Raw genomic sequence first — 25,406 nt, forward strand, 5'->3', positions numbered from 1 at the left:
ACAGGATCGGACCGATACCTGGAAAGCCGGGAAGCCTCTCGACTGAGTAGCCGGGACCCCTCCTCATGGACCGTAGAGGATGTGATGCAGTTTGTTCGGGAAGCTGATCCTCAGCTTGGACCCCATGCTGACCTATTTCGCAAACACGTAGGTAACCCTGCCTAACCTCTCCCACGTTCACTGGAAGTTTTGCCACTATAGCTTGTAGACTTTTAAAGGGCATGGGCTGTCTGTTTGTTCCAGGTCCTTCGAAACAGAATGCAGGAGATGCCATAGAACCTTAGAAACAGAATCTGGGGTCTCAAACAGATTGCTGGGCATTATGTTCACTTCATTCAATTAGTGTGGGATGATTTGGCCACATTCCTACTGGGTTTGTGGCCTGGGGCTCAGCTTCAGGCACAGGGACTTAGGCCCCTTTTCCCAGGAGTTTGCTTTCCCGCCTGCCTTTGCATGAGAATCAGGGGCCTCAGCCCAAGGTAAAGAATCCCTGGCAAGTGACACCCCCCCCCCAAAACTTATCAGTCTCCCATCATCTGCTTGCCCTTCTATAAGCCTCCAACATCTCTTCAAGTGACCCTTTGGCTCCATGGCAGCATTGCCCCTGGCCCCCCTACTCTGACCATATCCCTGAATTTGGGGCTCAAGCCTGCATCCCCTTAGCCAGTGCTGCTTGATGCTTTTCTTTCTACTAGCACTTAGAGCAGGTCGCCACTCATCACTGCTACTTTATTTCTTTCACACCAGGTGAGCAGGTTTTCAAGATATCTAGAGCAGGCCTGAAGGGCTTCCAGCTATTCAATGAGGACTGCTTTGGCCCAGCTCACACAAAGTAGTCTCTGCTGTTCAGGAGAGCTGATGAGTCACAGTAGCAGTTGAGGGTCAATATAAACACAGTCTAGATACACAGACTACGAGGCTTCCTGGAAGAGATGTAGTTGAGCTGGGTTCTGGGTTTGGAGGGTGGAGAACTGCCTCCTAGGAACATAGTGCAAGCTTGTGTGAGGACCTAAGTGACTGTACTCAGTAGTCAATGCCTGGGGAAGAGGGATGCTCAGAGGCAAAATGGGAGAACAGGCAGGCTTCAGTGTCCCAGTAGCAGACATGCTCCATGTGGTTGGCACTTATGTGGGTGGCCTTTAATTAGAACCTGGGGCAGTCAGACCACCCAGGCCTCTGACAGTACCTCCCCCTCCACCCCCACTCTTCAGGAGATCGATGGCAAGGCCCTGCTCCTGCTGCGCAGTGACATGATGATGAAGTACATGGGTCTAAAGCTGGGGCCTGCACTCAAGCTCTCCTTCCACATTGATCGGCTGAAGCAGGGCAAGTTCTGAACAGAAGGCACAGCCTAGACAACCGAGAGGTCGGGCAGATGGGGCATTCTTCTTGGAAGAAGGCTACCAGCCTGCTCCTCAGCACCTCACTGGAGCTCCAGGTCACTCCAGGACTCCAGGAGGCTCTGTGGAGCCACCACTGCTATCCCGCCCCTCTTGCCATGATGAGTCCTTCCATGAAGGACCAAGGAGGGGAAAGTGTGGGCCCAGGGCTGGCGCTGCTCTTCCCCTCAGCCCTGCCATGGCTCTGAGGTCCCCTCTATTTATTTTTTAAGCCCAGCTCTCCTCTCACCAGGAGTTTAGACTGAGCACCTTCCATGTGGCAGAGGAAGAGGCTTTGGAGCCCCCTACCTGGCCGCTCTCTTCCCAGGTTTGGTGTGGTGTCCCACTGCCCCACAGTGCCTGCCTTCCCACCAGATCCCAGACTCCAAACTCATGGTGCAGACCTTTACCTTTTTTAAAAAAGATCTTTTCTTATTGCTAATTTATTGTTTCTGGACTTGGGCAGACACTCTGGATAATGCTTCTCTTGCACCAGACACTGAGTTTTTGGAGGAGGGAAACCATCCTACCCTGGTCCCAGAGAGGTTCTCCAATGGGTGTAGCCCCTTTACAGAGGACACTGCCTAGGGTACTTTCTCTTTGGTATGGACAGACCCACATGCTCCCATGGAGAGGAGAGGATCACATCGTCTGCTTCTCTCTGCCCCCACTGGGCCATTTGTATTCCCAGCCCGTCTGTGGGATGGGAGCTCTCCCACACTGTCCCCACCACAGTCCCTTGCCCTCACCAGAACTGCTGCAGAAGATCTGGCCTAATGATTTTAGGCTGAAAAGGCCCTAAGGTTGGGGGAGGGTCTCCAGGCTGGAATGTTAGCCTCCTCCACTGTCCTGTGCTTCCTTGTAAGCAAGTCAGCAGCACAGCTGTTCCTGCTGCCATCTGGACTTATTTTATGTCAATTGTTTATAAATAAAAACCAATACAGATGTCAGTGTCTTTTTAATCAGTTGACAGTCAAATCACTGTGCATTTGGTGAGCAGGTCACTCTCCTCTCCATCTTGATTTTTATGTACATAAAATGAGGAACTTGGACTTTGTGGTCTCTAAGAGTCCTTCTGATCCCAGCAATCCTACAAAATAGTCTTATCTTCCAGAAGCCCCCCAGGGCCCAGCACCCCACTGGCAGTACAGTGTGTGAATCCATTCTCTGCCTCAAAGGGCTTTGCTCTGGTGCCGCTGGACGGTAGGGGGCCCGCAGCTGCGCCATATGGGGCAGTAAGAAGTAGCCTGAGAGAGCAACCGTGAGGAGCGTCAGCTGGCTTTATCCTCACCCTCATGCTTATGATGAGGGTGTAGGGTTTTTAGGAACTGGAGAGAAAGTATAAGGAGCAGCTGCTCGGTGCAGTGTAATCTGTTAGGTTTGGATCTGGAACATCCCCCAAAGGTTTATGTGAAGGCTTATAATGTTCGAGGTGGGGATATGATTGGATCATGAGGTCTCTGACTTCATCAGTGAATTAATCCATTGAAGGATTCATAGCTGAATGGACCATTTTAGGAGGGAGCAGAAACTGAAGAGGTATAGTTGGAGAAGTAGATCCCTGGGGACAGACCCTTGAGGACTATATCTTGTCCTTGGCGCTGCTTCTTGGCTATCATGAGCTAAGCAGCTTTCCTCCACCATGCCTTTCCTCCATGATGTTCTGCCTCACATCAGACCCAGAGCAATCGTCTTGGCCCACTATGGACTGAAACCATGAGCCAAAATAAATCTTTCCTTCTGTAAGTTGTTTTTCTCAGGAATTTCGTCACAGTGACAGTTGACTGACAATGACCATAACAATAACAACACTTCCATATCACTGTGCCACACAAACTGCTCTATAGGAATTATAGTTATCTTACTGAATCTTCACAAACAGCCCCTTTTATAGATGAAGAAAAAGCTCAGGTCCCATAGGCAGGAAAGGCCAAAGAAGAGTTTGAAGCCAAGTGACCTCACTATAAGGCTGAGGTTCTTGCCAGCCAGCCTGCTTGCTGTGGGCCTTTGGGTGGGTCATTCCCTTCTTCAGGCCAATCTGGCTATGAGGGATTTGGATGAGTCTTCTTCAGGCCCTGCCAGCCCTCACCAGTGACTTTGATAGCATGACTAACTGGTCATATCCTTTCCACTTGGCTACTGTGAGGTTCTAACTACAGTCACACTGAAGCAGCCAGGGTCAAGGCTGCCAAACTAGAATAGCCCCCATTTTCCACATTCCTGAACATGAGGCATTGGGTGGCTGTGCTCTTTATTCAGGGTGCTCCCAAAGAGGGCCTGACCGAACCTAGCAACAAACTTCTGAACATCCTCCTTACTACTTTAAGAGATCCAGGGACTGAAGCTAACACCTGTATATGAGCAGGCCAGACATACTGTGAGGCTGGGCCTCATGGAGCGGAATGGACAACCCCACCTTCTCATCACCAAGAGTAGGCACTTTACTGGTGATCCATATTTGGAGTGTTTATTGTGCTGAGTTATGTATATTATCTCATTTAAACATCACAACAATCCTCTAGGATAACTACTATGTTCCCCCCCTACAAGTGCAAAGATAGAGAATGCAAGTACTTGCCCAAACTCCATAGCTAATAAAGGGCACAATACCTCACCTGCCTGCCACTCCCACCAGGGGCCTTCACCTTATTTGCAAGGAATAGTTCAATTTCAAGACTCTGGTAGGGGAGGCTGGACACAGTCTGAAGGCCTCAGATAGGAAACAGCTGCCAAAAATCCTCTTACATGGGGAAGGGCCATCCTTTCAGAGGCCACAGTCACCAAGAACTCCTTGGCTGCCCAGGTAATGACTCAGGAGCAGGGACTGGACATCAGGGAGAAGTGGGGCTCACCTTGGCTTTGAAGCATCTCTTTCAACAATGCAATAGGCATAGTTTTCAGGGTCCCTTTGAGGGCCATGCCTTTTTGAGGCAATGCACTTAAGAAGCCCATAGTTCATCTTTAAGATTCTAGGACCAGCTTATTTATAGTTAGGGAACTTTTTTACCATAAGAAATATTGCCTTGACAGAATTAATATTGTCCAAATGGCCATAATACCAAGAGTGCTATACAGATTCAATGCAATCCTCATCAAAATACCAATGACATTTTTTACAAACTAGAAAAAAACAGTCCTAAAATTTATTTGTAAGAATAAGACCCAGAATAGCCAAACAATCCTGAGCAAGAAGAGGAATGCTAGAGACATCACAATGCCTGATCTTGTACTTCAGAGCTACAGTAACAAAACCAGCATGATGTTGGCATCAAAATAGACATGAAGACCAATGGAACTGACACAAAGACAAACCCACATACCCCACAAAGGTGCCAAAAACACATAGGAGAAAAGACAACCTTTTTAATAAATGGTGCTGGGAAAACTGAATATCCATGTGTAGAAGAATGAAACTAGATTCCTACTCTTGGCACAAAAGTCAAATCAAAATGGATCAAAGACTTAGGAATTAGACCAGGAACACTAAAATTTCTAGAAGAAAACACAGGGTCAGCACTCCAACATACTGACACAGACACCAATTTCCTTAACCAGACTCCTAAAGCGCAGGTAACCAAGAATGAATAAGTGGGACATCATCAAATTTTAAAACTTCTGCACAGCAAAGGAAACAAAAGTGTAAAGAGAAAACCTACAAAGATCTAAACAGATATTTCTCAAAAGAAACAGATGACCAACAAATGTATGAAAAAATGTTCAATATCTCTAACAATCAGGAAAATGCAAATCATAACTAAGATTTCACCTCACTCCATCAGAATGGCAATTATCAACAATACAAATAATAAATGCTAATGGACCTGCAAAGTAGTACAACCACTCTGGAAAGCAGTATGGAGTTTCCTCAAAAAACTAGGAATGGAACCACCATAATACCTAGCTATCTCACTCCCTGTATTTAGCCAAAAGAACTAAAATTAGCATAGTATAGGGATGCAGCCACATCAATGTTTATAGCCGCACAATTCACAATAGCCAACTCATGGAACCAGCCTAGATACCTGTTGATAGATGAAAGAATTAAGAAAATGGATTTTTATTCAGACATAAAGAAGAATGAAATGGCATTTCTGATAAATGGATGGAAATGGAGAACATCATGCTAAATGAAATAAGCCAGACACAGAAAAATCAAATGTCAAATGTTTTCCCTAATATGCAGAAACTAAAGCAAAATAAGAGGAAAAGGTGAGGGATCAGAGATCATAAAGATATGGGAAAGATCAGTGGAAAAGGAGGAGATTGAGAGGGAGGGAGGAGGGATAGAAAGGAGGGGAAGAGGGACTGGGGAGATAGCTCAGTCAGTAGAGTGCTTGCTTTATAAGCACAAGGCCCTGGGTTCGAACCCCAGCACCCCCCCCCAAAAAAAAAGGAGAGGAAGAAATGAATTTGACAAAATCACACTATGTGCATGTGTAAAAATACCACAGTGAATTCTATCTCTGTGTGTCTATAAAGCACCAATCAAAAAAATTAACAGTTGAGTGAAAGGAAAAATAAGAAATACTGCCTTGAAAAAATCAACACTCCCTTGAAAAAATTGACACTCCACTTTTACCTGGTTTCCAGGGAAACAGAACTAGAAAAATGACTAAATGCCTAGTCTCCCAAAAGGGAAGGAACTTAACTCTCTAACCTCTGGGGTCAGAATTAAAACTTATTTAAGAAAAACAGAGCAAAAAATAATTAAATAAAAAGAAAACCAAATAAAGTCCTCAAGTGGTAGAATTGTTTCGCCAAGTCAGGCCTTCTAATAACGATCAGTCATCCAAAGCAGCGGGGCTGGCCTGGGTGGGGCCCTTGCACACATGGTGTGTGTGGTGCAGGAAAAGCAACTCCCGGGAGCCCAGCGTTCCACCCACCCACGTGCAGGAAGACATATGGGAAAGCAAGACTGAAGGATGGAGGCCTCATGACACCAGCTTCCTGGTGTGACAGGAAGACACCACTGACTCATTGCCAATGAAATCTGGAGGAAGACACCGGGTGCTTCAGGAGATAATGGTGTGAATGATGTGCAGGGGGCCAGGAGTGCAACTCAGTGGTAGAGCACTTGCCTAGTGTGCTTGAGGCCCTAACCAGCTCCATCCCCAGCACCATGGGGGTGGGGCGGGAATTAAACCAAGAGCCTAGCCTCTACTAAGGGCTGATCAGGGAAAGACCGGGCATTTTTCTGGAACCCTCTACGCACTCCCCATCTTTGGCTTCTGCCTGCTGGCCAGGTGGACTTCTGTACTTAGCTCCACTCTCTGGACCGTTAGTCCTAAGGCGTATCCACAGCACCCTTTGTTGGCATCTTTGTGGAACTTAGATCTTTCTCTGGGATGTGGCACTGGTGGGCCAAGTGGATGCACTGCCCTCACTTGGGGTGCCACAAGCCATCCCTGGGGAAAGCCTGTGGTGGCTTGCTCCACCTTACAACCAAAGCTCAAAGTTCAGAGAACTTCCTGAGGATCCAGGCACTCCACCCTTGCCAGCTGCCAGGTTTTTGCAGCCTCTTTACCCTAACTCATCCCAAGTCTTTGCATGTGGTCTTGCTACCACATTCTATCAGGCTTCAGACCTCCAGCCCAGAAACAATGACAGCAAGACATCAGAACTGTGTGCTTAGACCTGTAAGCCACTGCAGGTGCTCACAGAGGCCAGCAGCCAACAGTAGGATGGACACTGGGGAAGAGCTCCTTGAGTCTCTGAGATACCCTGTAGGTGGCTGAGCCTGGACCCATCAAAGGTAAGGCAGGAATATATATGCAGTTGGTGGTATGCTAGGGAGGACTCAGGGCTAAGCTGGAGCATCATGGGTCCCAAAAGTTCAAAGGCTATGTCCACAATAATCCTTCCAGAATTTGCTTTTTTAACATTCCTGTGTCTCCCACAGGTGTCTGAGTTCAGTCCCCTTCCTTCTCCTCTGCCCCTTGACTGGCCTCCCTGGCAATTAACACAGACTAAAATTTGGAGTTGAAAAGAAGAAAGAAAGCAGACACCCATCCCTGATTCGGGTTCAGCAATCATGGCTGTGTAGACCATCACACGGGCATTCCACTGCATCTCTGTGCCCTGCCTTTGGTCCCAAACTCTCGTTCCAAAAGTCTTAAATTCCAGAGATTTTTTTCCTCTAGTGCCAAATGAGGTTTGTCAGTAAGATCACAGACATCCAGCAGGAGGATTAAAAGGTGCTGTTTTCCCACATTCCATCACCACGAGTGGCCTGCCAAGCACCTCTACTTCTATGAGCCTGGGATACAGTAGGCAGCCCGATTCAGTTGCAGTGCATTTCTGTATTTTAAAGACTATTTTGTAAATGTATTTAAGATTACAATGAAAGACAGGTTTTGCCCTACCCCCCAAAAGGAAATGAAATGAATGTCCAACTCATATAAGACTGTTAAAGGCTACAGAGAAATGGGTGACAGCATGGCTTAAAGAGATGGCCAGTGAGGACAGGAAAGCTTTGACATGCAACTTGGTGTGGGAAATCTCATGCCAAACAGCTGCCTATGGCAAGGCGGTGAGGCGAGGAAAGAGGACACTCCTAGTTGGTTCATGTGTTTCACCCCAGGACTCTTCTGTGGCCAGCTGTCTCTTTCCACACAATCCAACACAATTGGCGTCAGCCATCCTGAAACAGCTGCAGCTGAGCTGTCCAGTGCTGTGAGAGCAGCTTGTGGATGACAGAGTTGAGAAAGGCTTGAAGGCCTCAGGGAGCACGGAGCACCTCCATAGGCTGTCCCTTCATGACCCTCAGGACTGAGGCAGAGCTGGCTATAGGCCTGGGCAAGGACAGTGCAGCTGCCCAGTCTCCTCAGAGCCCCACACTGCAGCCAAGCAGAACTGGGGCCTCTTCCTTGCCCCTACACCATCATCTCTCCTCAAGTTTCCCACTTAAGCTTCTGCCTCCGTCCCTATGGGGAAAAAAACTTAAGAAAACTCTTCGGAATGGCTGTCTGCAAGGAAGGTGCCTTCTCTACACTGTCAAACAGTCCTTCGGTGGAAGTATCACCTCTGGCCTGCACCCTCACTCCCCAGAACCAGAAGCTCCCAGAGCAGCATGAGAAAGAACACGATGAAATGCACTCACCAAAGCCCTGACTCACCAGAACAGGTTCCTGCATCCAGAGAGCCTGTGCATGGCCCATGTCTTGGTTACAGTCAAACAGCAGGTAACAACCCTGCCCTTCAAAAGAGATGACAATGCCTGACCTGTTTTTTAGGATTCGTCTAGTTAGCAACTTTTGTCTCTGGTGTAGAGAAGGGCCTTTTGTCAGGGGTGGCTCTGGAACGCATCCTATGTATTTTGTCCATCCTGGGAGCAGCTGGGACCTGTCAGTGCCCAGTAGAACCTTTCTTGCCCAGGTGTGTGGTAGACCCCTTCTTGCTGGCTCTCTGCCCTCCTTCTCTGTGGCTCTGCTCAGTTTCTGCCAGTCTGTGGGGCTCCCAGGAGCCTTGGCACACCTGAGTCCTGGCCATCTGAGAGCCCAGGGCTCTGGAGGAACAGTCAACAAAAAGGGAAGGGAATCCTGAGAACAAAAAGGGAAGTAGAGGCTTTAAGCTACAGGACAGAAAGTGTTGGCAACTGGTGGCCTGGGTGGGCATTGGAGTCTGGAAAGGCATTGCAGAGGGAGAAATATGTCTCAGCACCTGTGTTCTGGAAGCTAACCAGAGGGAGCACCATGACTAAGCTGTGTGGTCGGTAGACAGCAGTGTCTGCAGGGGTGGGAGAGGGTGGGAGTCCCTTGGTCAACTGGCCAAGAAGGCATTGTTGACTCTCATGAGATCACAGAGGCAGTTGTGCAGGCCCCGCCCATTTCCCAAGACCCTGGTTCTTGCTGCCTCCATGCCAAGCCCCAAGTGCCCTGGGAGCTTCTGGCAGGCATCAGGGAGCTGTGGGAGCTCAGAGCTGGCATTGCTCATGCTCCTCCAGGAGCCAGCAGGATATGAAGGACATAGGCCTCTTTCCTCCTATTCCTGTTTGCCCTGAATGCCCCTCCCCCAGCTGCGGTGGCTCCCAGGCCCCACCTGCCTCCAGGATCCAACCTGAAAAGATGCAGGCTGGTGGTACCTACCACACCAGCCAGAGGCTGGCTGTGCGTGGGTGAGTGGGGAGACTGGTGTGTAAACAGGCACAGCCCAAGAGTGAAACTCCTGGGCCAGGGGGCAAGGCACAGGGGTCCAGCTCTAACCCCCATTCTGGACCTCCTCAAATTATATGTACATATGCAAAGGCCATTTTTCTGGGGAGGGATCATAGCTTTTGTAAGTGTGCCAAAAAGCATAAGAACTCTCTGATCTCATTCTAACTAATTTCAGAGCCCCTGCTGGGTCTAGACCAGGCAGGGAGAAGCAGCATGGGGCTGATGGCCAGCCTTGAGACCTGGGCTAAGTCTTCTCCAAAACACCCTCTTTAGAAGGTTTCTCTGGTGCCTGGAGGCAGTAAGAATCTTCTGGTTGGCAGGAAACCCTAAGGGTAATATGAGGTCCCTAGCCTGTGGACTGGGGATGGAAGACAGGATCCCTGGGGCCATCAAGAGAATGTGGTGAGGCTCTTAGGGACCTGAGTTCTGGTCCTTCCTGCTCCTCTTTGGCACACCCCTCAGTCAGCCTGCAGGCTCTGAGGTCTGGCTCAGTCCTTTCTTGTTCTTTTTTTGCCCAAGTATGTGGCAGACCCCTTTTTGCTGGCCCTCTGCCCTCCTTCTTTCTCTGTGGCCCTGCCCAGTTTCTGCCAGTCTGTGAGGCTCCTTGGCACACCTGAGTGCTCTGGGAGGTCCGGGGCCATCTGAGAGCTCAGGGCCCTGGGAGGAACAGTTGACAGGGAGGAACCCTGAATTCCTTCCAAGGAAGACCCCTCATGACCCCAAGGAAGAGATCAGCACAAACACAGATGTGGAAGCCCTTCATGGAGTCCCACAGCAAGCAGCCCCTGCCAAAGCTCCCCGCAGAAGAGTCCCTGCCTGAAGACGCAAGCCTCAAGGCGGTTCCCAGCGTGCACACGCTCTACGTGGGCCACCTGAATCCCCAGTTCTCAGTGCCGGTGCTCACCTGCCTGCTACGGGACACCCTGGAGCAACTTGAGCTGCCAGTGGCACGGGAGCACATTGAGGTGGTGAGGCGACCACGGAATGCCTATGCGCTGGTACGGGTGGCCACCCACAAGGACACCCTGGCCTCCCTACCCTGGCGCCTGCAAATTGCCACAGAGGAGAAGCTGATCCTCAAAGAGCTGACAGCCCGGGGGAAGGAGCTAGTATTGAATGAGACCTGGGGCAGAGAGGTAAGTGGGACCTCCCCAAGCCAGTCCCAAAGACACCCAGGGGGAGGCCTGTGTGAGAATGGCCTGCAGGGTTGAGGGGTGTCTGAGAAGATGAGGACAGATCTGCAGACCGGAGGCTGCTACTTAAATGACACTGGCCTGAAACCTGAAGTTCAGACTGCCCACTTTCACCCAGAGGGCCACTGACCCTCATCCTGCCAACCCGAGCTTGTCTGAAGAAAAGCCAGTGTGGGGCTTTTCCCTGGGCCCGTTTGCATTCCAGCCTTAGCCTGAGAGGCCCTCAGATACACAGGGTCCTGATTTTCTCCTTGACTTACTTCACTTGTCCAGTTGACAAACACCAACTCCCACTCTGTCCTGGCCCTGCCCTCGAAGAGCCCTCCACTCTTGAGCAGAGCCAGATTCCACCAATCACAAATCTAAGGTGGCTGTCAGAGGACACAGGGCAGTCCTTACTGTTCTCTGGGACCAATTCTCAGGGAACAGCTGGGACCTGGGGAACTAGATAGGCACTCGGACATTCCAAGCAGAGGGACCAGCACTTGCAAAAGGACAGGGCGGGGGTTTGAGTTTGTAAGGCAAGGTGTTTAGTGTCCCTGGACTGGTAAGTTGGTCTTCTCTGGGGAGCCACAGGGCTAGTGGGGCAGTGCCTCTCATCTCTGGGTGCCAGCCCTGGAGAGGCAAAAGCAGCCGGGAACCAGGAACAGGTTTCCAAGGGGGTGTGACCATCTGACTTGCCTTAGGGCTAGTGAGGAGGATGCATGGGAAAAGGAGAGTCAGCGAGGGGCTTCCTGATGAGGCCCAGACTAGGGAAATAGCCATGAGGACATGAGAGCCCTGGAACAGAGCAGAGCCATGGAAGTGGGCTTGGGAAAGGCAGAGGAGGGCTGGGATTCAGGAGGACTTGTGAGAGGTCCCGGAAGTGGAAGTCAAGTTTCAGGGAGGTTGTGAAGCCAATGGGGCCTCTCAGTTCAGAAACTGCAGGTTGCACAGGGACCTTAGGGTGCTGAGGCACCTCCAGGAATCATCCGAGCCTGGGCCTCAGGGAACTATCTGCAATCCAGGTGGGAAAAGACTGGTGCATAGATGAGCCAGCTTCCGGTCCTAGGAAGAAAACTCCCTTCTTACCCACCCAGGCAGCCCACAAGCCAGGCACTTAGACTTAGCAAGAGGCTCGCAGGGGAAGGAGCAGTGACTGGCTTAGACCCTTGAACTAGCAAGGTGGTCCCACATTGACTGCAGGAGGACCACTCAGACTGAAAGGAGGCATCAGGATGCCCATGGGGGCTGGATCTCAGGAAGGGGCGCTGTTGGGGTCTCACAGTTGGTCCAAGGCAGGAGCTCCTTACTTCCCCAATGGGTCCACATGCCCCATTCTCCACCCCCACCCCAGCAGGAGGACAGTGGCCCAAGCCCAGGACGCAGCCCTGGCCGCAGCCCTGGCCGCAGCCCTGGCCGCAGCCCTGGCCCCAGCCCTGGCCCCAGCCCTGGTCCCAGCCCCGGATCCGGCCAGGGCTCCAGTCTCCCCATGCCAACGGGACCCGCAGACTTCTCACCTAGGCGGCAGTGGACCCAGCGGTGGCTGATTTCCCAGAACCGGCCCAGCGGTGTGCGCTCCGACAGCGCCATCATGCACCAGGAGATCCTGGGCCAGGAGCAGCTCTTCCAGGGCACCTTCCTGGGCAGCGAGACACGGAACATGGAGTTCAAGCGGGGCAGTGGCGAGTACCTGAATCTAGCCTTCAAGCACCACGTGCGGCGCTATGTATGCGCCTTCCTCAACAGTGAAGGTGGCAGCCTGCTAGTGGGCGTTGAGGACAGTGGCCTGGTGCAGGGCATCCGCTGCAACCACCGTGATGAGGACCGCACACGCCTGCTGGTGGACTCCATCCTGCAGAGCTTCAAGCCCCAGGTCTTTCCTGATGCCTACACCCTCACCTTCATCCCCGTCATCAGTGCCTCCACCACCGTGCCTCTCAAGGTGAGCCTGCGGGACAGGCAGGCTTGTCTGTCACGGCCCAGCAGGACGATGGCCCGATGCTACTCCCCGGGGTGGGGAGTGGGCAGGGAGTTGGGGAAAGGAACCCCTCGAGGAGCCACTGCGACCTTAAGGAGCCAGGACTGGGGCTGCCAGTGTCAGCTGTGGCCTCCGCCCAAGCTGCCATTCCCCCTGCCAAGGTGCTCCGTCTGACTGTGCACACCCCCAAGGCCCAAGGGGAACCCCAGCTGTACGAGACAGACCAGGGGGAAGTGTTCCTGCGACGGGACGGGAGCATCCAGGGGCCACTGTCCGTCAGCACCATCCAGGAGTGGTACAGGCAGGTGAGGAAGCCCGGCTACAGTGGGCAGGGCATAGCCAACCCAGCTCCTCCAGCCTCTCCCTGGGAAGTCCTGTGTCCTTGGGTCCTGTGTCAACCCATGAGCAGAGAGAAGGGTCATCTCCTGTAGTGCACTGTTCAGTGGCTGGGGGAGAGGCCCAAGCAGTCTCCTTTCACCCACCCAACTTGAGTGCTTGAGGTACTGTTGAGTGTCCAGGAGAGAGGGGAGACTGGAATATTGAGGAGTTATAAGAAAACCCCGAGGACTGTGTAATACATTTCAGGAGCTCCAGAGGGGAGGGGTGAACACAGTCCCAAGGGGAGGCCTTTCTGCCAGAGGGAACTGCCAGGTGGTGGAAAGGCAGAGGAGGGCTCCCTCCCCCACATGGATATGTGCTCCGTAGCCTCTCAAGACACAGGGCTGCCTTGGTCATGGCCAAGGGACCTGGCTTCCCCCCAGGCTCTAGGTCACTCCAGGGGGAGGGTGGACAGCTAGAGCTGACATCAGCTTGGCCACCTGCTGCTATGCTGCCCCTCAGAAGTGGAAAACAGAGCTGGGCAAGCTGGAAGAGAAGGTGAAGGTGCTGACGGTGGAGAAGGAGCAGCTCCAGCAGCAGCTGAGGCAACTGCGGCCTGTGTCCTGCACCTGCTGTGTCCTGTGAGGGCCCCACGGGCGGGCTGCACAATGCCGAGCTGCACAGGGTGAGGCAGAGACTTCTGATCTGGGCTAGGTCCTAGCAACGGAATGCACCTGGGTCAGGCAGGTGGGCGGGAGTTCTGGCTTCCTGCTCTTCGGCACTGCACAGGCCCCCTGGCTTCGTCAGAGCAGCCCTGGCTCTGTAGCCGAAGGCTCCTGACAGCACATCCCCGAGCATGGACTTTCAGAAAGAGCTTGGCCAGACTTACCCTATGGCTGAGCTGTAAGGAACTGTCCCTCTCCCTAAAGGCTCCTTTAGCCCAAGCTGGGATTTATGACTCCAGTAGGTCAGTGCCAGAAAGGAACTTGTCATCCTAGAAAGGTCCCTCACAGTCAGTAAGGCATGTTTGGAAACATTTACAGGGCAAATAGGCCACGCTGCAGCCCTCTCCCCTATGGAACTTGACATTGTTAAAAGTTCCTTTTTAAGTCATGACCCGGGATGCAAATGATTATTTCTAGGACACTTTGTCAGTCAGCCATATGCTGCTGGGTCATGTATTCCATGCCCAGGCACCTCTGTCCAGTAGGCAGAGGCCACCCTGGATTCCTACCACACAGGGCTATGAGGAACAGGAGCCCAGTTAGCCTCCAGCCCAGCTCCATTTTAAAGGTCATGAGCCTTGGGGCAACGCACTCACCTTCCATTTCTTTGCCTGTAAGAGTGGCAGCGGGCAGGGCAGGCATTGTCATCATCAGGAAGTCCCCAGGTTCTGTGCTGGCCCCAGCCCAGGCAGCACCTGCACAGGAAGGGTCTGACTCCCATTCCAAGCCCCCTCCTCCCAGCCCTGGAGAGGGTTCCTGCTCTGGCTGTTCCTCTGCTGTTCCCACTGCCAAGCCAAGACAGGGACTGCACCTGCACTCAGCCTTCCCGGTTCCCCGGCCCCCTGCACCAGTCACGCCAGCTGTGCCTGCCACTCCTTCCACTCCTGCATCCCCACCCGGTTCAGCAGCCACTCACAAGTGCTCTGAAACTTGGTTTCCCACATATAAAACAGGATATAAGCCCAGCCTTGGCCACCACACACACTGGCTAGAGACCAAATGCAATCATGGATGTATGTATCATGACAGCTTACCAAACTTCTAATGCCAGAGATGAGACCTTGTGACTCAGTGATAGCAGAGCAAATTGAGTAAAGTGAGCCCAAACGTATAGGCAAAGCATTAACTGGGGCTTCAGCTGAAGGGAAACAGCACTGATCAAAGGCCCAGGTTGCTCCTCAAATAAAGGGAGATGCAAGCTTTTATTGATTTGCTGGAATGGGCTAAAGTGTGGTAATTTTCCATTGGTCAGGAGCATGGTTCCAAAAGATGTTGAGGATATCATTGGTCACAGTCAACTTGTCTGAGAACCACTGAGTTACTCTTGTAGCTGGAGCCACCATCCTGTGCAAACACCCTGGCCTTATGGCTCCATCTGGGCCTATGACAGGGCTGAAGGACTGTGGGTTCTTGAGCTGCTATAGCTGCAGAAAAAGCAAAAATATGCCAGCTCCAAAGGCAACTGATACATCTACATGCAGAGCTGAGCTGAATCTGACCCAAAAGTTAGTTAAGGCAACAAAGGGGACAGGCATAAAAGACACCCATCCTAGTCACCCACCAGATATCTGCAGCCCAAATAGTCAAGTGTTTTTCAACAAGTGGCCTTCAAGTCCCTGAAAGGTAACCTAGGCAAGCATTATCGTCATAACCCACACATTAGAGGTGTTATCTACAGCAAAGCTAGGCTCTGCAACCTCCAAAATCAGTGATTTTTAAGTTGACTTAGAGTAACTGTGAAGCCCGAGAGTTGAGTGGTAACGATTTCCTCTTGTGTAAACATTCTGTTTCTGTGGTTTTCTCAGGGCCTAGGATGGTCTGTTGAAAAGAACACCAGGGCAGGGAGGCAACATTACCCTACCGTGGTGGTCCCTGTCTGTTACTCACCCAGTGTGCTGCCCCAGGGTGGCTGAAGCTGCTTGGGTTACTTGGACTGGGGTGTCCATCAATGGTGGAATGTTTGCCCAGCATTCACAAAGCCCTGGGTTTCTACACCTAGCACTGGGGATGAGGGTGGGAACCTTACTCAAGAAGCTAGAGCAGTTTCTGGGCAACTTCATGACCCAGGCACCACACTCCTCAGAAATGCATCCCCACCGGTTCACCACTTTGTAGAAATAGCCGGTTTCTACAAAGGCAAGGTGAAGTCAGAGTTAACCCAGCTGCTTCAGGCTGCCCAGAGCCCAGCAGAGATGCTACTGAGTTTCTTCCAACCATAGAGAAGCCTCTGGCCCTGGTCAGTTGACACTGGCATGGCAGGCTACCCTCCTGCACCATCTGGCTGGGCTCTGCAGTCCCCTTTTCTCAAAGGTTCTGCAGGTGGCCAGCCCTTGGCAACTGGTCATCTTAAGGCAATCTTCACCAGGGGCAAGAACATGATCACAGGGTGCTCTTCCAAATCTCCCTATACCCAGCCAAGTCCTCACTGTTGCAGGGCACTGCTGACCCCAAGGGGCCTGTCACTCCCTCCGTGTGGGGGACGCTGGGCTGCTATGTGGGAAGAGGTCAGAATTCTGTTCCACCAGCAGTACTAAAAGCCCAAGGCAAGTATGAAGAGCTCCATGTAAGTGGTGAGTCCTCAGTCCATGAGCAAGGGAGGCAGACAAAGGTGACTTGTTCTTGGCCTGGGAACAGGGAGACAGGCTCCCAGGCCTCAAGGCGGATGGTGGCCTTGGACCAGTGAATGGAAGAACCAAAGAGTCCACTTCTCTGGATCTCCCTGAAGTAGGAGCTGGGCCAACTCACTTGTGAGAAAAACATTTCCCTCCCCAAACCCAATATCTCAAATTTCAGCAAGTGAAGGCTATGAGCTTGGGTGAGCAGGTGGCCTGAGGCCTGAGCCCCCCTGCCTTGGCAGATGGCAGAGAAGCCAGCTCATCTCTAAGAGGTGTGCTCAGCAGCCAGGGGTAAGTGGGTGCCTCTGTCACCAACCCCCCATCCAGGACAGTGATCATGACCTGGGCCTGTATCCCACAGGCTGAGAGTGGAAGTAGAGCCAGGGAAAAGCAGTCTTGCTGGCTCAGAAGGTCCTTGGTTGGCCGTTCCCATCCCTGGTGAGGGACCCAGTTTGCGACTGGCAGAAAGGCCCCCTGTGCAGGGTTCTGTGCTTCTTCCCTCCCCTTTGTCCCTGTCAAGCTGCATGCTTGGCACCCATGCCACTTTCAATCTGTCCTGACATGTGAGAACCAGGATGTGAAGCCCTGTTTGAAAACTCTGGTTCCCATTCACAAGAAAGGCTCATCTCCAGTTTCCAACACTGTGGGATTGCTCACGGAGCTGCGCGCCAGAGGAGCTCCGGACCAGCAGCACCCCAGCACAGGCTTCAGTTTTTCCCCTGGCCGGCAACAGACACAAAGAGAATGAAAAGACGTCTCTTGTTCTGCATTATTTATTCCTTAAGTTAGAGTATACATGGAGTCCAGCCAGAATACAGTAGGCAGTGGCTGTGCCTATTACATCACATTAAGAAAATAGTTTTCATATTGCATTTTAACTGCAGTTAACACCATTCTGGAAGAAGAAAGTACCCTCGAGTCAAAGCTGTCTATATATGAGAGGGTTTTAGAGGCAGTTTCCCCACAAAGATCCTTTTTTTTTTAAAGTGACCCCTTGATGCAAGGAGTGTTTCCCAACCCCAGGACCAGGAGATGCAGCCAGAGGTGCAGAGTTTTAAAATCATACTTCAGAGACACCAACTTCTTGCTGCATCATGTGACACCAAACAGACTGATCCTTTGGATGATGAGGACCAGCCACAGTTGGTACCAAGAGCTTCCACAACCCAGAGCAGTACTGAGGCCTTAGCTCTGGCTTCACTGCTCTCGGTGACAGGCAGTACAGGAAGTCACCAGCACCCCACAGGGGAAGCACCAGCTACAGTGATCCTCCCATGTCTGCTCCAGCACGTGGCACTGAGCAACGGCCTGGGTACCCAAGGGAAGCAACAGGCAACACGCTCGAATCCACAGTGACACGAGGTAGTTGGAGAAACAAGGTGGTCAACGGGCCTCCACCAGCCCCTGTCATCAGCACCCGTCTCAATGTGGGCTTCTCATCTCACAGCCTCCCGACCTGCACAGGAAGGACTGAGCAGCAAGCGGGCCTGGAGCCAGTGTACATGATGCGACATGCAAATGACAGTTTTCCAAATACCTTTCTCCCGTAATAAAATAATCTTAATAAAAACATAATTTAAAGGAAGTGTCAAAAGCCGAGTGTAAAATCATAGCTGTAAACTCTTGTCAAAGTCAAAGGCTCTCTTGAAGAATCATCCCTGTTTAAAAAAAAGATGTTAGCCATTATATGATGTTCAAATAGTAAGGTTAAGAATATAGTCAGGGGCTGGGGAGATAGCTCAGTTGGCAGAGTGCTTGCCTCACGAGCACAAGGCCTTGGGTTCTATCCCTAGCACCGCAAAAAAAAAAAAAAAAAAAAATGTGTAGTCAGCTGCCATGGGAAATAATGCCTGTTTTTCATGGTAGAACAATAATAGAAACTTAATATAAATAATCAGAAGCTAAATTTGTAATTCCTACAGAATCACACGTCTTTAAGACTTCTGCCTTGGCCCTGATACAAGCACTCTGTCCACAGCACCCACCTCCTACTGGCCTGCTGACAGGCAAGTCTCCACAAAACTCCGTGGGCTGACCAAATGCCCACCTCCTCCACAGCCCCTTGTGTCCTCCTGGTCAGGGATTAAGGGGTGCATTTGTTACACGCTCCCCTGGCATAGATTAAACAACTCAGGCCATCCTGATGCTGACTGACTTCTTATGCCAACCCATCTCTCTATGCCCTCGAACGTTAGGTAGCCAATCAACAAGGCAGAAGGGAAACCAGTCAAGATCACTCAATCAGAGCAGCACTGGGCCAGCAGAGGCCCCGGGGTACGAGTACATGGCACACAGGATCCAAGAGGGTCACCTGCCCTGCCTCAGAGCAGGAACTCTATCTTACATAGTGGGACCACCAAAAATGTGGACCACATTCAGATCCCTGGCTCTCTTCTTATACCCCACAGATTTCTGACACCCTGTCCCCTTTCTGATACCCTCACCAAAAGAATCTATTTCTACCAACACAGTTTACTCTGTTATCTCACAGGACTTTAAAAATTCATGGCAGTGTCCACAGTTATGCTCTTTACAAACTTATAGGCCCTTTCACTATGCAGACATTCAAAGTCTCCTCGCTATTTGAATTTTGAAAAATTTCTGGAATAAGCAGCAGTTAACACCATACAATTTGCAAGCAGTATCAGTTCTGAGACTCTTCTTGGTGAGAGTTTGAGGAGCTGCAAAATGACAGGCCATGTTGTCATGCCTGTCACCTCCTTCACCATCTGAGTTTATACAGCTCCACAAAACAAGACCTAAGACCCATTCCCCTCGTCGATCAGACTGGCACCTATGTGCAGCCATCAACCATGTGACACCTCTCCAGTGACTGGTGTCACCCCAGCAACCCCCAGAGCAGAGTAACTTGGAATAGGAGTGGCCCACTGATGCTCACATTGACCTTACCACTTCCATTCTCTAACAGATAAAAACATAGCACCAAACTCCAATGATATTCTTACAATCCTAGTGTTATCACTTAAAAAAAAATGTTAAAAATAGCACTTACATTAGCAGATCAGTCATGGTTTATTGATGGAAATTTCAGTTCAGTGATTTCAGAGTCAGGGGAGCTGCTCCCACTTCTGTCACTGTAGGTGTCCCTGCAGAATTCAGAAAGTTCATTCCTCTTCTGCTGCCAAAACCTCACTTTACTTTCCTGTTTCTGTAGCCACTGCTACTGCAAGGACATGTGTCCACACAGCACAAATCACTCTTACTATAAACTATATCCAGCCTGAGGCTGTTGAGGGATTTCCTTCCTCTTACCCTTCAGTTAACTACCCACTCAGAGTAACCAGCCTCAGATAAAGGTGGCATAAACCTTCCTGAGGTGTGGACTCCTCCCTATGGAAAAACACTGTCCCCTGAGCATGGATGAGAGGGACCTCTGCCAAATACTGCTCAGCAGTACCACCAGAATGAGATGCTACAGAGGGCGGGGCCTGATCCATGCACCAGAGGAAGCAGCTTGAGGAAACCCCAGGACAGAGTGGGAACCTCTGTGCAAATGTGAGGAACACGTGGTACCTCATCCAAGGACCCAGCCCTGATGCCTGTGGCTTTTTCTTGGGACTAATTGTGTGACACCTCACTGTGAGAGCCAGTGACCCCCAAAGGACTAGTGAAGACAAGGAGTGGATTGCTAAAGCCGTGTCCCCACCTGGGTGAGAGCCTGCAGCCTTTCTGGAGGTAATGTGGGAGCCGGCCCACAGAGGCCAGGAGGAGGCCAAAGTAGGGTGGGGAGGGCTTGATAGGCCTGGACAGGAACTCAGGGTGGTACTGAACTCCAACAAAGAAAGGATGATCTGAAACAGAAATCCAAGGGATCCATTAGGTATTTGTACATAAAATGTGAAAAATAAGAAAAAGTTTCATTAAATCAACCCTAACAGTCAATGTGTGCAAGGCCCTGGGCCCAATCCCCCAGAAAAAATGCTAAATTATTTGAAAGTAAGGTTACCATCTGAATCTAGGTAGATACAACCCCAAAGCCTGAGTGTCCTGACACCCTTCTCCAGCACTGTTGTCCCCTCTCAGCTAAGGGAGCTCCTCTCCATGGTCCCTCCCTGAGTCCATGGCTCCTTTGACTTCCACAGGCTGAGCCACACAGTCATGTGAGAGCTAAAAGGGGCTGAGTACCAAGTCCACCCTCTCTAGAGGAGGAGGAACGGAGGCCTGAGGTCACAGAGCTGCCTGAGGAAGGCCACACATAGGGATAAACTCCTGGGGTTCTTATCCCTGTGTCACCAACTCCCTTCCCCTCACAAGACAGTAGGAATTCTGCCTCATCAGGAGCAACAACACACAGGTTTACACTTTTCCATGTCCCAAGAAAATCTGACTTAGTTTTCCATTAAATTCAACTGTCTTAGCAATCACCTTCCAGCTCCACAATCTCCATCCGCTCCCCTTCAACATCCTGGCCAACAAACTTCAAGCCCTGCTCTTCCAAGCATTTTTTCAAGACTGGATTCACCTGTTGATGCATTAAAAACAATTGTGTGGATCTCTGTTACTGTGTCTCCCGAGTAACAGAAAGAGCGAACAAGAATCCTCACCTCAAAGCGATGGCGGTGCCTCTCTTCCAAGTAGTCTGGGTCTCCATAGAGCTTCCCTGGAAAAAAGAGGCTGGGTTCAAGACTTGACTTCAAGAATCATCAGCATGTTCCTTCTCAGTGCACCTCTATCGTCCACACAGGCTGCTATGATTCTGCCATATGCTTCCTGCTCTTAGCACAATGTAGACTCATTCTTGGCTTCTGGCTCCTTCTGACCACGCTAAGAACAACAACAGAATCAGGCTCTTGCCACCTCCCTCGAGCACACAACTGCTGAAGTGCAGAGCTCCCTGCTGCTAGAAGAAGGCCAGGAGACAGACCAGCACCCACCAAGCAGCCTGGGCCCTGAGGATGGTGGTGAGGGACACCGCTCAGAACTATGCAGATGAACTCTAAGGACAAGAGTTCAAGTCAGTTGTCAAAGATGCCAGCACCTGATGGCTGCAGGCAAACAGGCACTGTGTACAAACGTGCTGCTTACCTAACCCACTTGAGTGAGACCCCTGAGTCCACAGAACACACGAACTGCAAAATCAGTACTCAAGTAACTCAAATTAGGCTGCCACAAAGACCCCAGACAGACACAAGAGTACCTCTGCCACAGAATCAAAGGCAGAATGTTCCCAGTGGGGGCAGGGGAACCTAAGAGTAATGTCTTAAGTACTTTTCTCCACCAGTTTCCCTTCATCTCTAACATCTATTAGTACTTTGTCAGAATAAAATCTACTTGGGTTGACCCATATGAAATTGCCATTTTGGGGAACAATCATCATCAAATTTCATAACAGTATAGGAAAGAAACAGACTGCAGTGGAGGTGACCTAACTGCCCCACCCTGTAGAGGCATAGGCAGCCCAGAGCACTGACTGGTCGCCAGTCACCTAAGACTCACACTGCTGCTCTACCTACTACGGTGCATCATCCTAAGAGGACAAGTATGAGGGGAAAAAGGAAAATTCAGAAGCAAGAACAAAACAAAAGGCACAAAGCCAGCCTGACTCTTGAGAGCCACAGCACCACCCTAAGATACACATCCTGAACAGGCCAAGCCACAGGCCGGGCCGGTACGAGGCAGCTCTTACTCATGACCGAGTTCTTGGTCTGGAACAGGGTTCTCCTCTTGCCCAGCCTCATGGTTCCTCCCATCTGCCCAGGGTTGTGTTCTGGCATGTCTATGACCTGGAGATGTTCAGAAAACAAACACAGACTACCAAACTCTGCTTCGTTAGACAATGGACCTCCTCCACTGACGGAGCCCACCTGCGAGCAGGCCCTGCCTCCCAGCCTTCCCTGGCAAGAGACGCTGTCTCGGGAAACTGCCTCCTAAGAATCATTTTTTAACCTCCAGGACAAGGGTTCAGTCCTTTGGCCTGTCCTCATGACACTGTACCTGCCCCCAAGTACTTGGGATGACAAGGAACCAGGTTATCACACATTCTAAGAACACAAGACCAGTGTCATGATGTCTGTTCCCTTTGAAGGCCTGAGGAGTTGCTCGCAGATCAGGGGTGCAGAACCAGCACCAAGCAGGGGTGCTGTGGCACCCCAGAGGACAGTGCAGCTCACCCCTCACCTGGTGCTTCTGTGCACCTTCTGACTTCCAGGGCCGTCTCTATGCCCCATACCCCCACCCCGAAGTCCCAGGCTTCAACAAATTTGTTCTTCCCCTCCTGAAGCCTTGAAATTAGCAAAGCTCAATGTCAGATCAACAAACATACTAATGATGTCTAACTGCCATAAGATCAAGAACCTTGTCCATTGTGTTCATCAGCATCCTTGTTGACAAGAACAGCCTTAGCACAGAGTAGGTACTCAGCATGTGTTGAATATTAAAGGAAAAAATGGCTATCAACATGCATACCACTCCTGGGCTGGGGATCACTGTCTCTCCCCAGTAAGCCTTAATAAGGCAGGGTGACAGTGCCATGTGACCCCAGTATGAGAGGTGACACCAGGTAGCTGGCCTGGAAAAGATCTGGTTACCATTCAACAAATCAGTACCATATCCCAGCAGTTCTCTAATCACAGGCCTACCCCCAGGACTGCCGCTGGGAGAACACGAGGCAGTAGGGACAGTGGCGGACACAGGGTGCCTGTGGGAAGCCGGGCAGAGCATTAATCAGAATCTGCGCTAGGTGTCTGCGCTGGTACCTTAAAAGGCTTTCTGTAGTTAATTGGAAAGACCAGTGAGGCATTCCACAGTGAAAACTAAGGGTTCTTCCTATCCATTAGGTCTGAGAGCAAAGGATTCTGGAGGAGGGAGCGGCGTGGCTCACTGCCTGTCTAACCATCCACACATCATGAACGCCCTTTCAGCCCCTTCTGATCCTGGGAACGTTCAAACACTGGACTCACCACAGGATGACTGGTCTTGGGGTCAAACTCTGTAGAATTGGCATCTGAAAAGTCAAAATACTTGGGTTAGGAAGATAGCTAAGAACACAATATCACTTAATATCTTCATTGCTGAGCACTAAGTCACAATCTCCTCCCACAGTTTAAAATCAATGGTGAAATTAAAACTAGGGACATAATGATACTCAACACACAAACAGGTCAATTTTTTCTATCAAGTCTTTTCTGGAAAGTCAAGCTGTACATAATGGGCAGAGCAAAACCAATGGCACAGCCTAACAATCTTCATTTAGGCAATGTGTGTGTGACAGTTTTCACCTTGTCAAATTTTTTTTTTTTTAATTTTGTTGTAGACTCTTCAAAATAAGCAACTATCTTCTCCTTTTCTTCAATCCTTAGCATCTAAAGTGCTGCCCTACTCAACTGCCTGGTTTAACTGCTAAGTCAGAAACTAACCTATCATTTATTCAACTTACCATCTAACCACTACAGACTTAAAGGGAAAGGAAGTTCCTGGTGCTGCATGTTGGCTAGTATGAGCACTAGGTACTGCTCCCCTCCTGGGCCTAAAGCAGGGCCTGCTGTCCACATGGGGCAAGCTCATGGACAGTCACCCACCCATCTGGAACCCAAGTGGGAGGCAGGGGGTCGGGCTGTGCAAGGGTCCAGGGAACTCCAAAAGTCATTTTGGAGTCAAGTGAAAAGAGAACCTTGCCAGCACACAGATGCCAGCACTGGGGCATGCTGCCTACTACACTAAGCTATGGTCCCCATGGTTGTGGTGAAATAGCCTCTCAGAAGAGAGGTGAACTGAAACCCAGCCTGGCCACAAGGTGGCCACTGAGGAATCACTTGTACTGCGTAAACCAGACTGCTTTACATTTCTTCAGGGTGCTTCATGTTTCACAGAACCTTCGTGTCTGCTGGAAAGCTAGTATTTGCAGTTGAGCTACAGAGAATAAATGGCTGTGGCAAACTATTCCATCATGGCCCCATGGACCACAGTCCCAGTACCTACATCCTGTGACCCCTCAGCCCCATCCTCTCCCACAAAGTCTGGGTTTGGCCTGTGTCTTGCCTTGGCCAGTGGGACAGCAACAAGTATGAAAATGTAGAGTGGCCCTGTCATTCTGGAAGCCAGTAGGTCACAATGTGTGAGGAAGCGTGGGCTGAATTAATGAATGATGAGCCACAACATGGACACAACCATCTCAGTGTCCTGCTGAGCCAAGCACAAACTGAAGGTCAGGCAGGACTGAGTGACCCCAGATACACAACACAGAGCAAACAGCCACTCAGCAGTCACCCACAGAACACTGAGAGGGGGACAAGTTATGGCTGTTACCAGCCACCCAGTTTGGGGGGGTCTGTCATAGTGATAGAATTAATTAGTCAGCAGCTCCAATAGTACTTAAGCATTTCTTATTCACCAGGCATGGCTAGGGACTACCTACATGCATTTCTTCACCAAATTTTTACAACTATGTTAAGTAGGTACCATTCTGACTCCCATTTACAGAAGAAACAGAGGCTCAGAGAGGCTAAGTGACCTAAAATCACCCATAATAAGTGACAGAGTCAGAACTTAGGCCCAGGTCTGCTAGTCCAAGTTTATAACCACTGCTTAGGCCTCACTTAGGCCAGTGTCTTCATGGTGGGTACCAGGTGGATGGTGGCTATGGTGGTCAAAGGAAGAGAATTTCAAGAATAGGAAATGCTGGAGAGAGAGCTGAAGTTGGGCTTCTGCAGCTATCCCCTAACCCCTGCTCCTCTGTGGAGAGCTGCAGGGCACCCGCCCACCCCCGCCCCACCCTCAGTTCTGCACACTGAAGTTCTGAGGAGCCAGGCACCATGTCAAGGCTCCTGCCACCCAACATGCAGTGCCTTCACGCCCTCAGGAAGCAGGAAGCAGGAATGAGCATTTCTAAACGCACGCTTACCTGACCATCCCAGCACATTTCTTGAAAATTCAACCACTGCCAACTGCATTCCTAAGCACACACCTTCCAGGGGAGGGAAAACCAAATGAAGCTCCATTGAAAAGGCAACTCCCACAGTTCCCACCCGCCTGCCAAGGACTCTGTGTCCTGCATGGTCAGGTTTTTAACCGCAGGTTCTTAATTTCCTGCTATTAGCAAGCACT

At 50.7% G+C, this 25,406-nt stretch overlaps 3 protein-coding genes across 22 annotated transcripts in view; 2 read left to right on the top strand and 1 right to left on the bottom strand.

Annotated features, from left to right (window-relative positions):
- The window catches only part of Scmh1 (Scm polycomb group protein homolog 1), a 271,052-nt gene extending 268,730 nt beyond the window's left edge, over positions 1 to 2,322 (top strand). For all 17 annotated transcript variants that reach the window (XM_047547881.1, XM_047547868.1, XM_047547866.1 and 14 more), the window contains 2 exons: positions 5 to 147; positions 1,212 to 2,322. In XM_047547881.1, coding sequence (XP_047403837.1) covers positions 5 to 147; positions 1,212 to 1,337 — 269 coding nt within the window. In that variant the 3' untranslated portion in view covers positions 1,338 to 2,322. The remainder of the gene's footprint in view (positions 1 to 4; positions 148 to 1,211) is intronic.
- Positions 2,323 to 10,245: 7,923 nt separating this feature from the next.
- Slfnl1 (schlafen like 1) lies at positions 10,246 to 13,648 on the top strand. Of its 3 annotated transcripts, none has more exons than XM_047547950.1 (4): positions 10,246 to 10,691; positions 12,142 to 12,649; positions 12,847 to 12,990; positions 13,526 to 13,648. In XM_047547950.1, exons 1-4 carry the CDS (start codon positions 10,246 to 10,248, stop codon positions 13,646 to 13,648), a joined length of 1,221 nt encoding a protein of 406 aa, XP_047403906.1. The 3 variants fall into 3 exon arrangements, with proteins under 3 accessions (XP_047403906.1, XP_047403919.1, XP_047403913.1); XM_047547963.1 differs by having other exon boundaries at positions 10,246 to 10,668; positions 12,308 to 12,649; XM_047547957.1 differs by lacking the exon at positions 12,847 to 12,990.
- A 3,627-nt stretch (positions 13,649 to 17,275) lies between these two features.
- Ctps1 (CTP synthase 1) overlaps positions 17,276 to 25,406 on the bottom strand; it is a 29,015-nt gene continuing 20,884 nt past the window's right edge. For both annotated transcript variants that reach the window (XM_047519397.1, XM_047519392.1), the window contains exons 12-19: positions 25,204 to 25,266; positions 23,264 to 23,307; positions 21,991 to 22,087; positions 20,909 to 20,964; positions 20,730 to 20,826; positions 20,011 to 20,155; positions 19,357 to 19,450; positions 17,276 to 18,001 (exon numbers count right to left, since the gene is read on the bottom strand). In XM_047519397.1, the coding sequence (XP_047375353.1) occupies positions 19,366 to 19,450; positions 20,011 to 20,155; positions 20,730 to 20,826; positions 20,909 to 20,964; positions 21,991 to 22,087; positions 23,264 to 23,307; positions 25,204 to 25,266 (587 nt within the window). In that variant the 3' untranslated portion in view covers positions 17,276 to 18,001; positions 19,357 to 19,365. The remainder of the gene's footprint in view (positions 18,002 to 19,356; positions 19,451 to 20,010; positions 20,156 to 20,729; positions 20,827 to 20,908; positions 20,965 to 21,990; positions 22,088 to 23,263; positions 23,308 to 25,203; positions 25,267 to 25,406) is intronic.

This window comes from Sciurus carolinensis, chromosome 1 (assembly GCF_902686445.1).
Source record: "Sciurus carolinensis chromosome 1, mSciCar1.2, whole genome shotgun sequence".
NCBI lineage: Eukaryota > Metazoa > Chordata > Mammalia > Rodentia > Sciuridae > Sciurus > Sciurus carolinensis.

Bases quoted from the DNA above. Each gene is read 5' to 3' on its own strand.
- Slfnl1 (XM_047547950.1), top strand. From the start codon at position 10,246: ATGACCCCAAGGAAGAGATCAGCACAAACACAGATGTGGAAGCCCTTC. The intron at 10,692-12,141 runs GTCCCAAAGACA...CCCTGGCCCCAG, and splicing joins AGTGGGACCTCCCCAAGCCA to CCCTGGCCCCAGCCCTGGTC. The intron at 12,650-12,846 runs GTGAGCCTGCGG...CCCCCTGCCAAG, and splicing joins CCACCACCGTGCCTCTCAAG to GTGCTCCGTCTGACTGTGCA.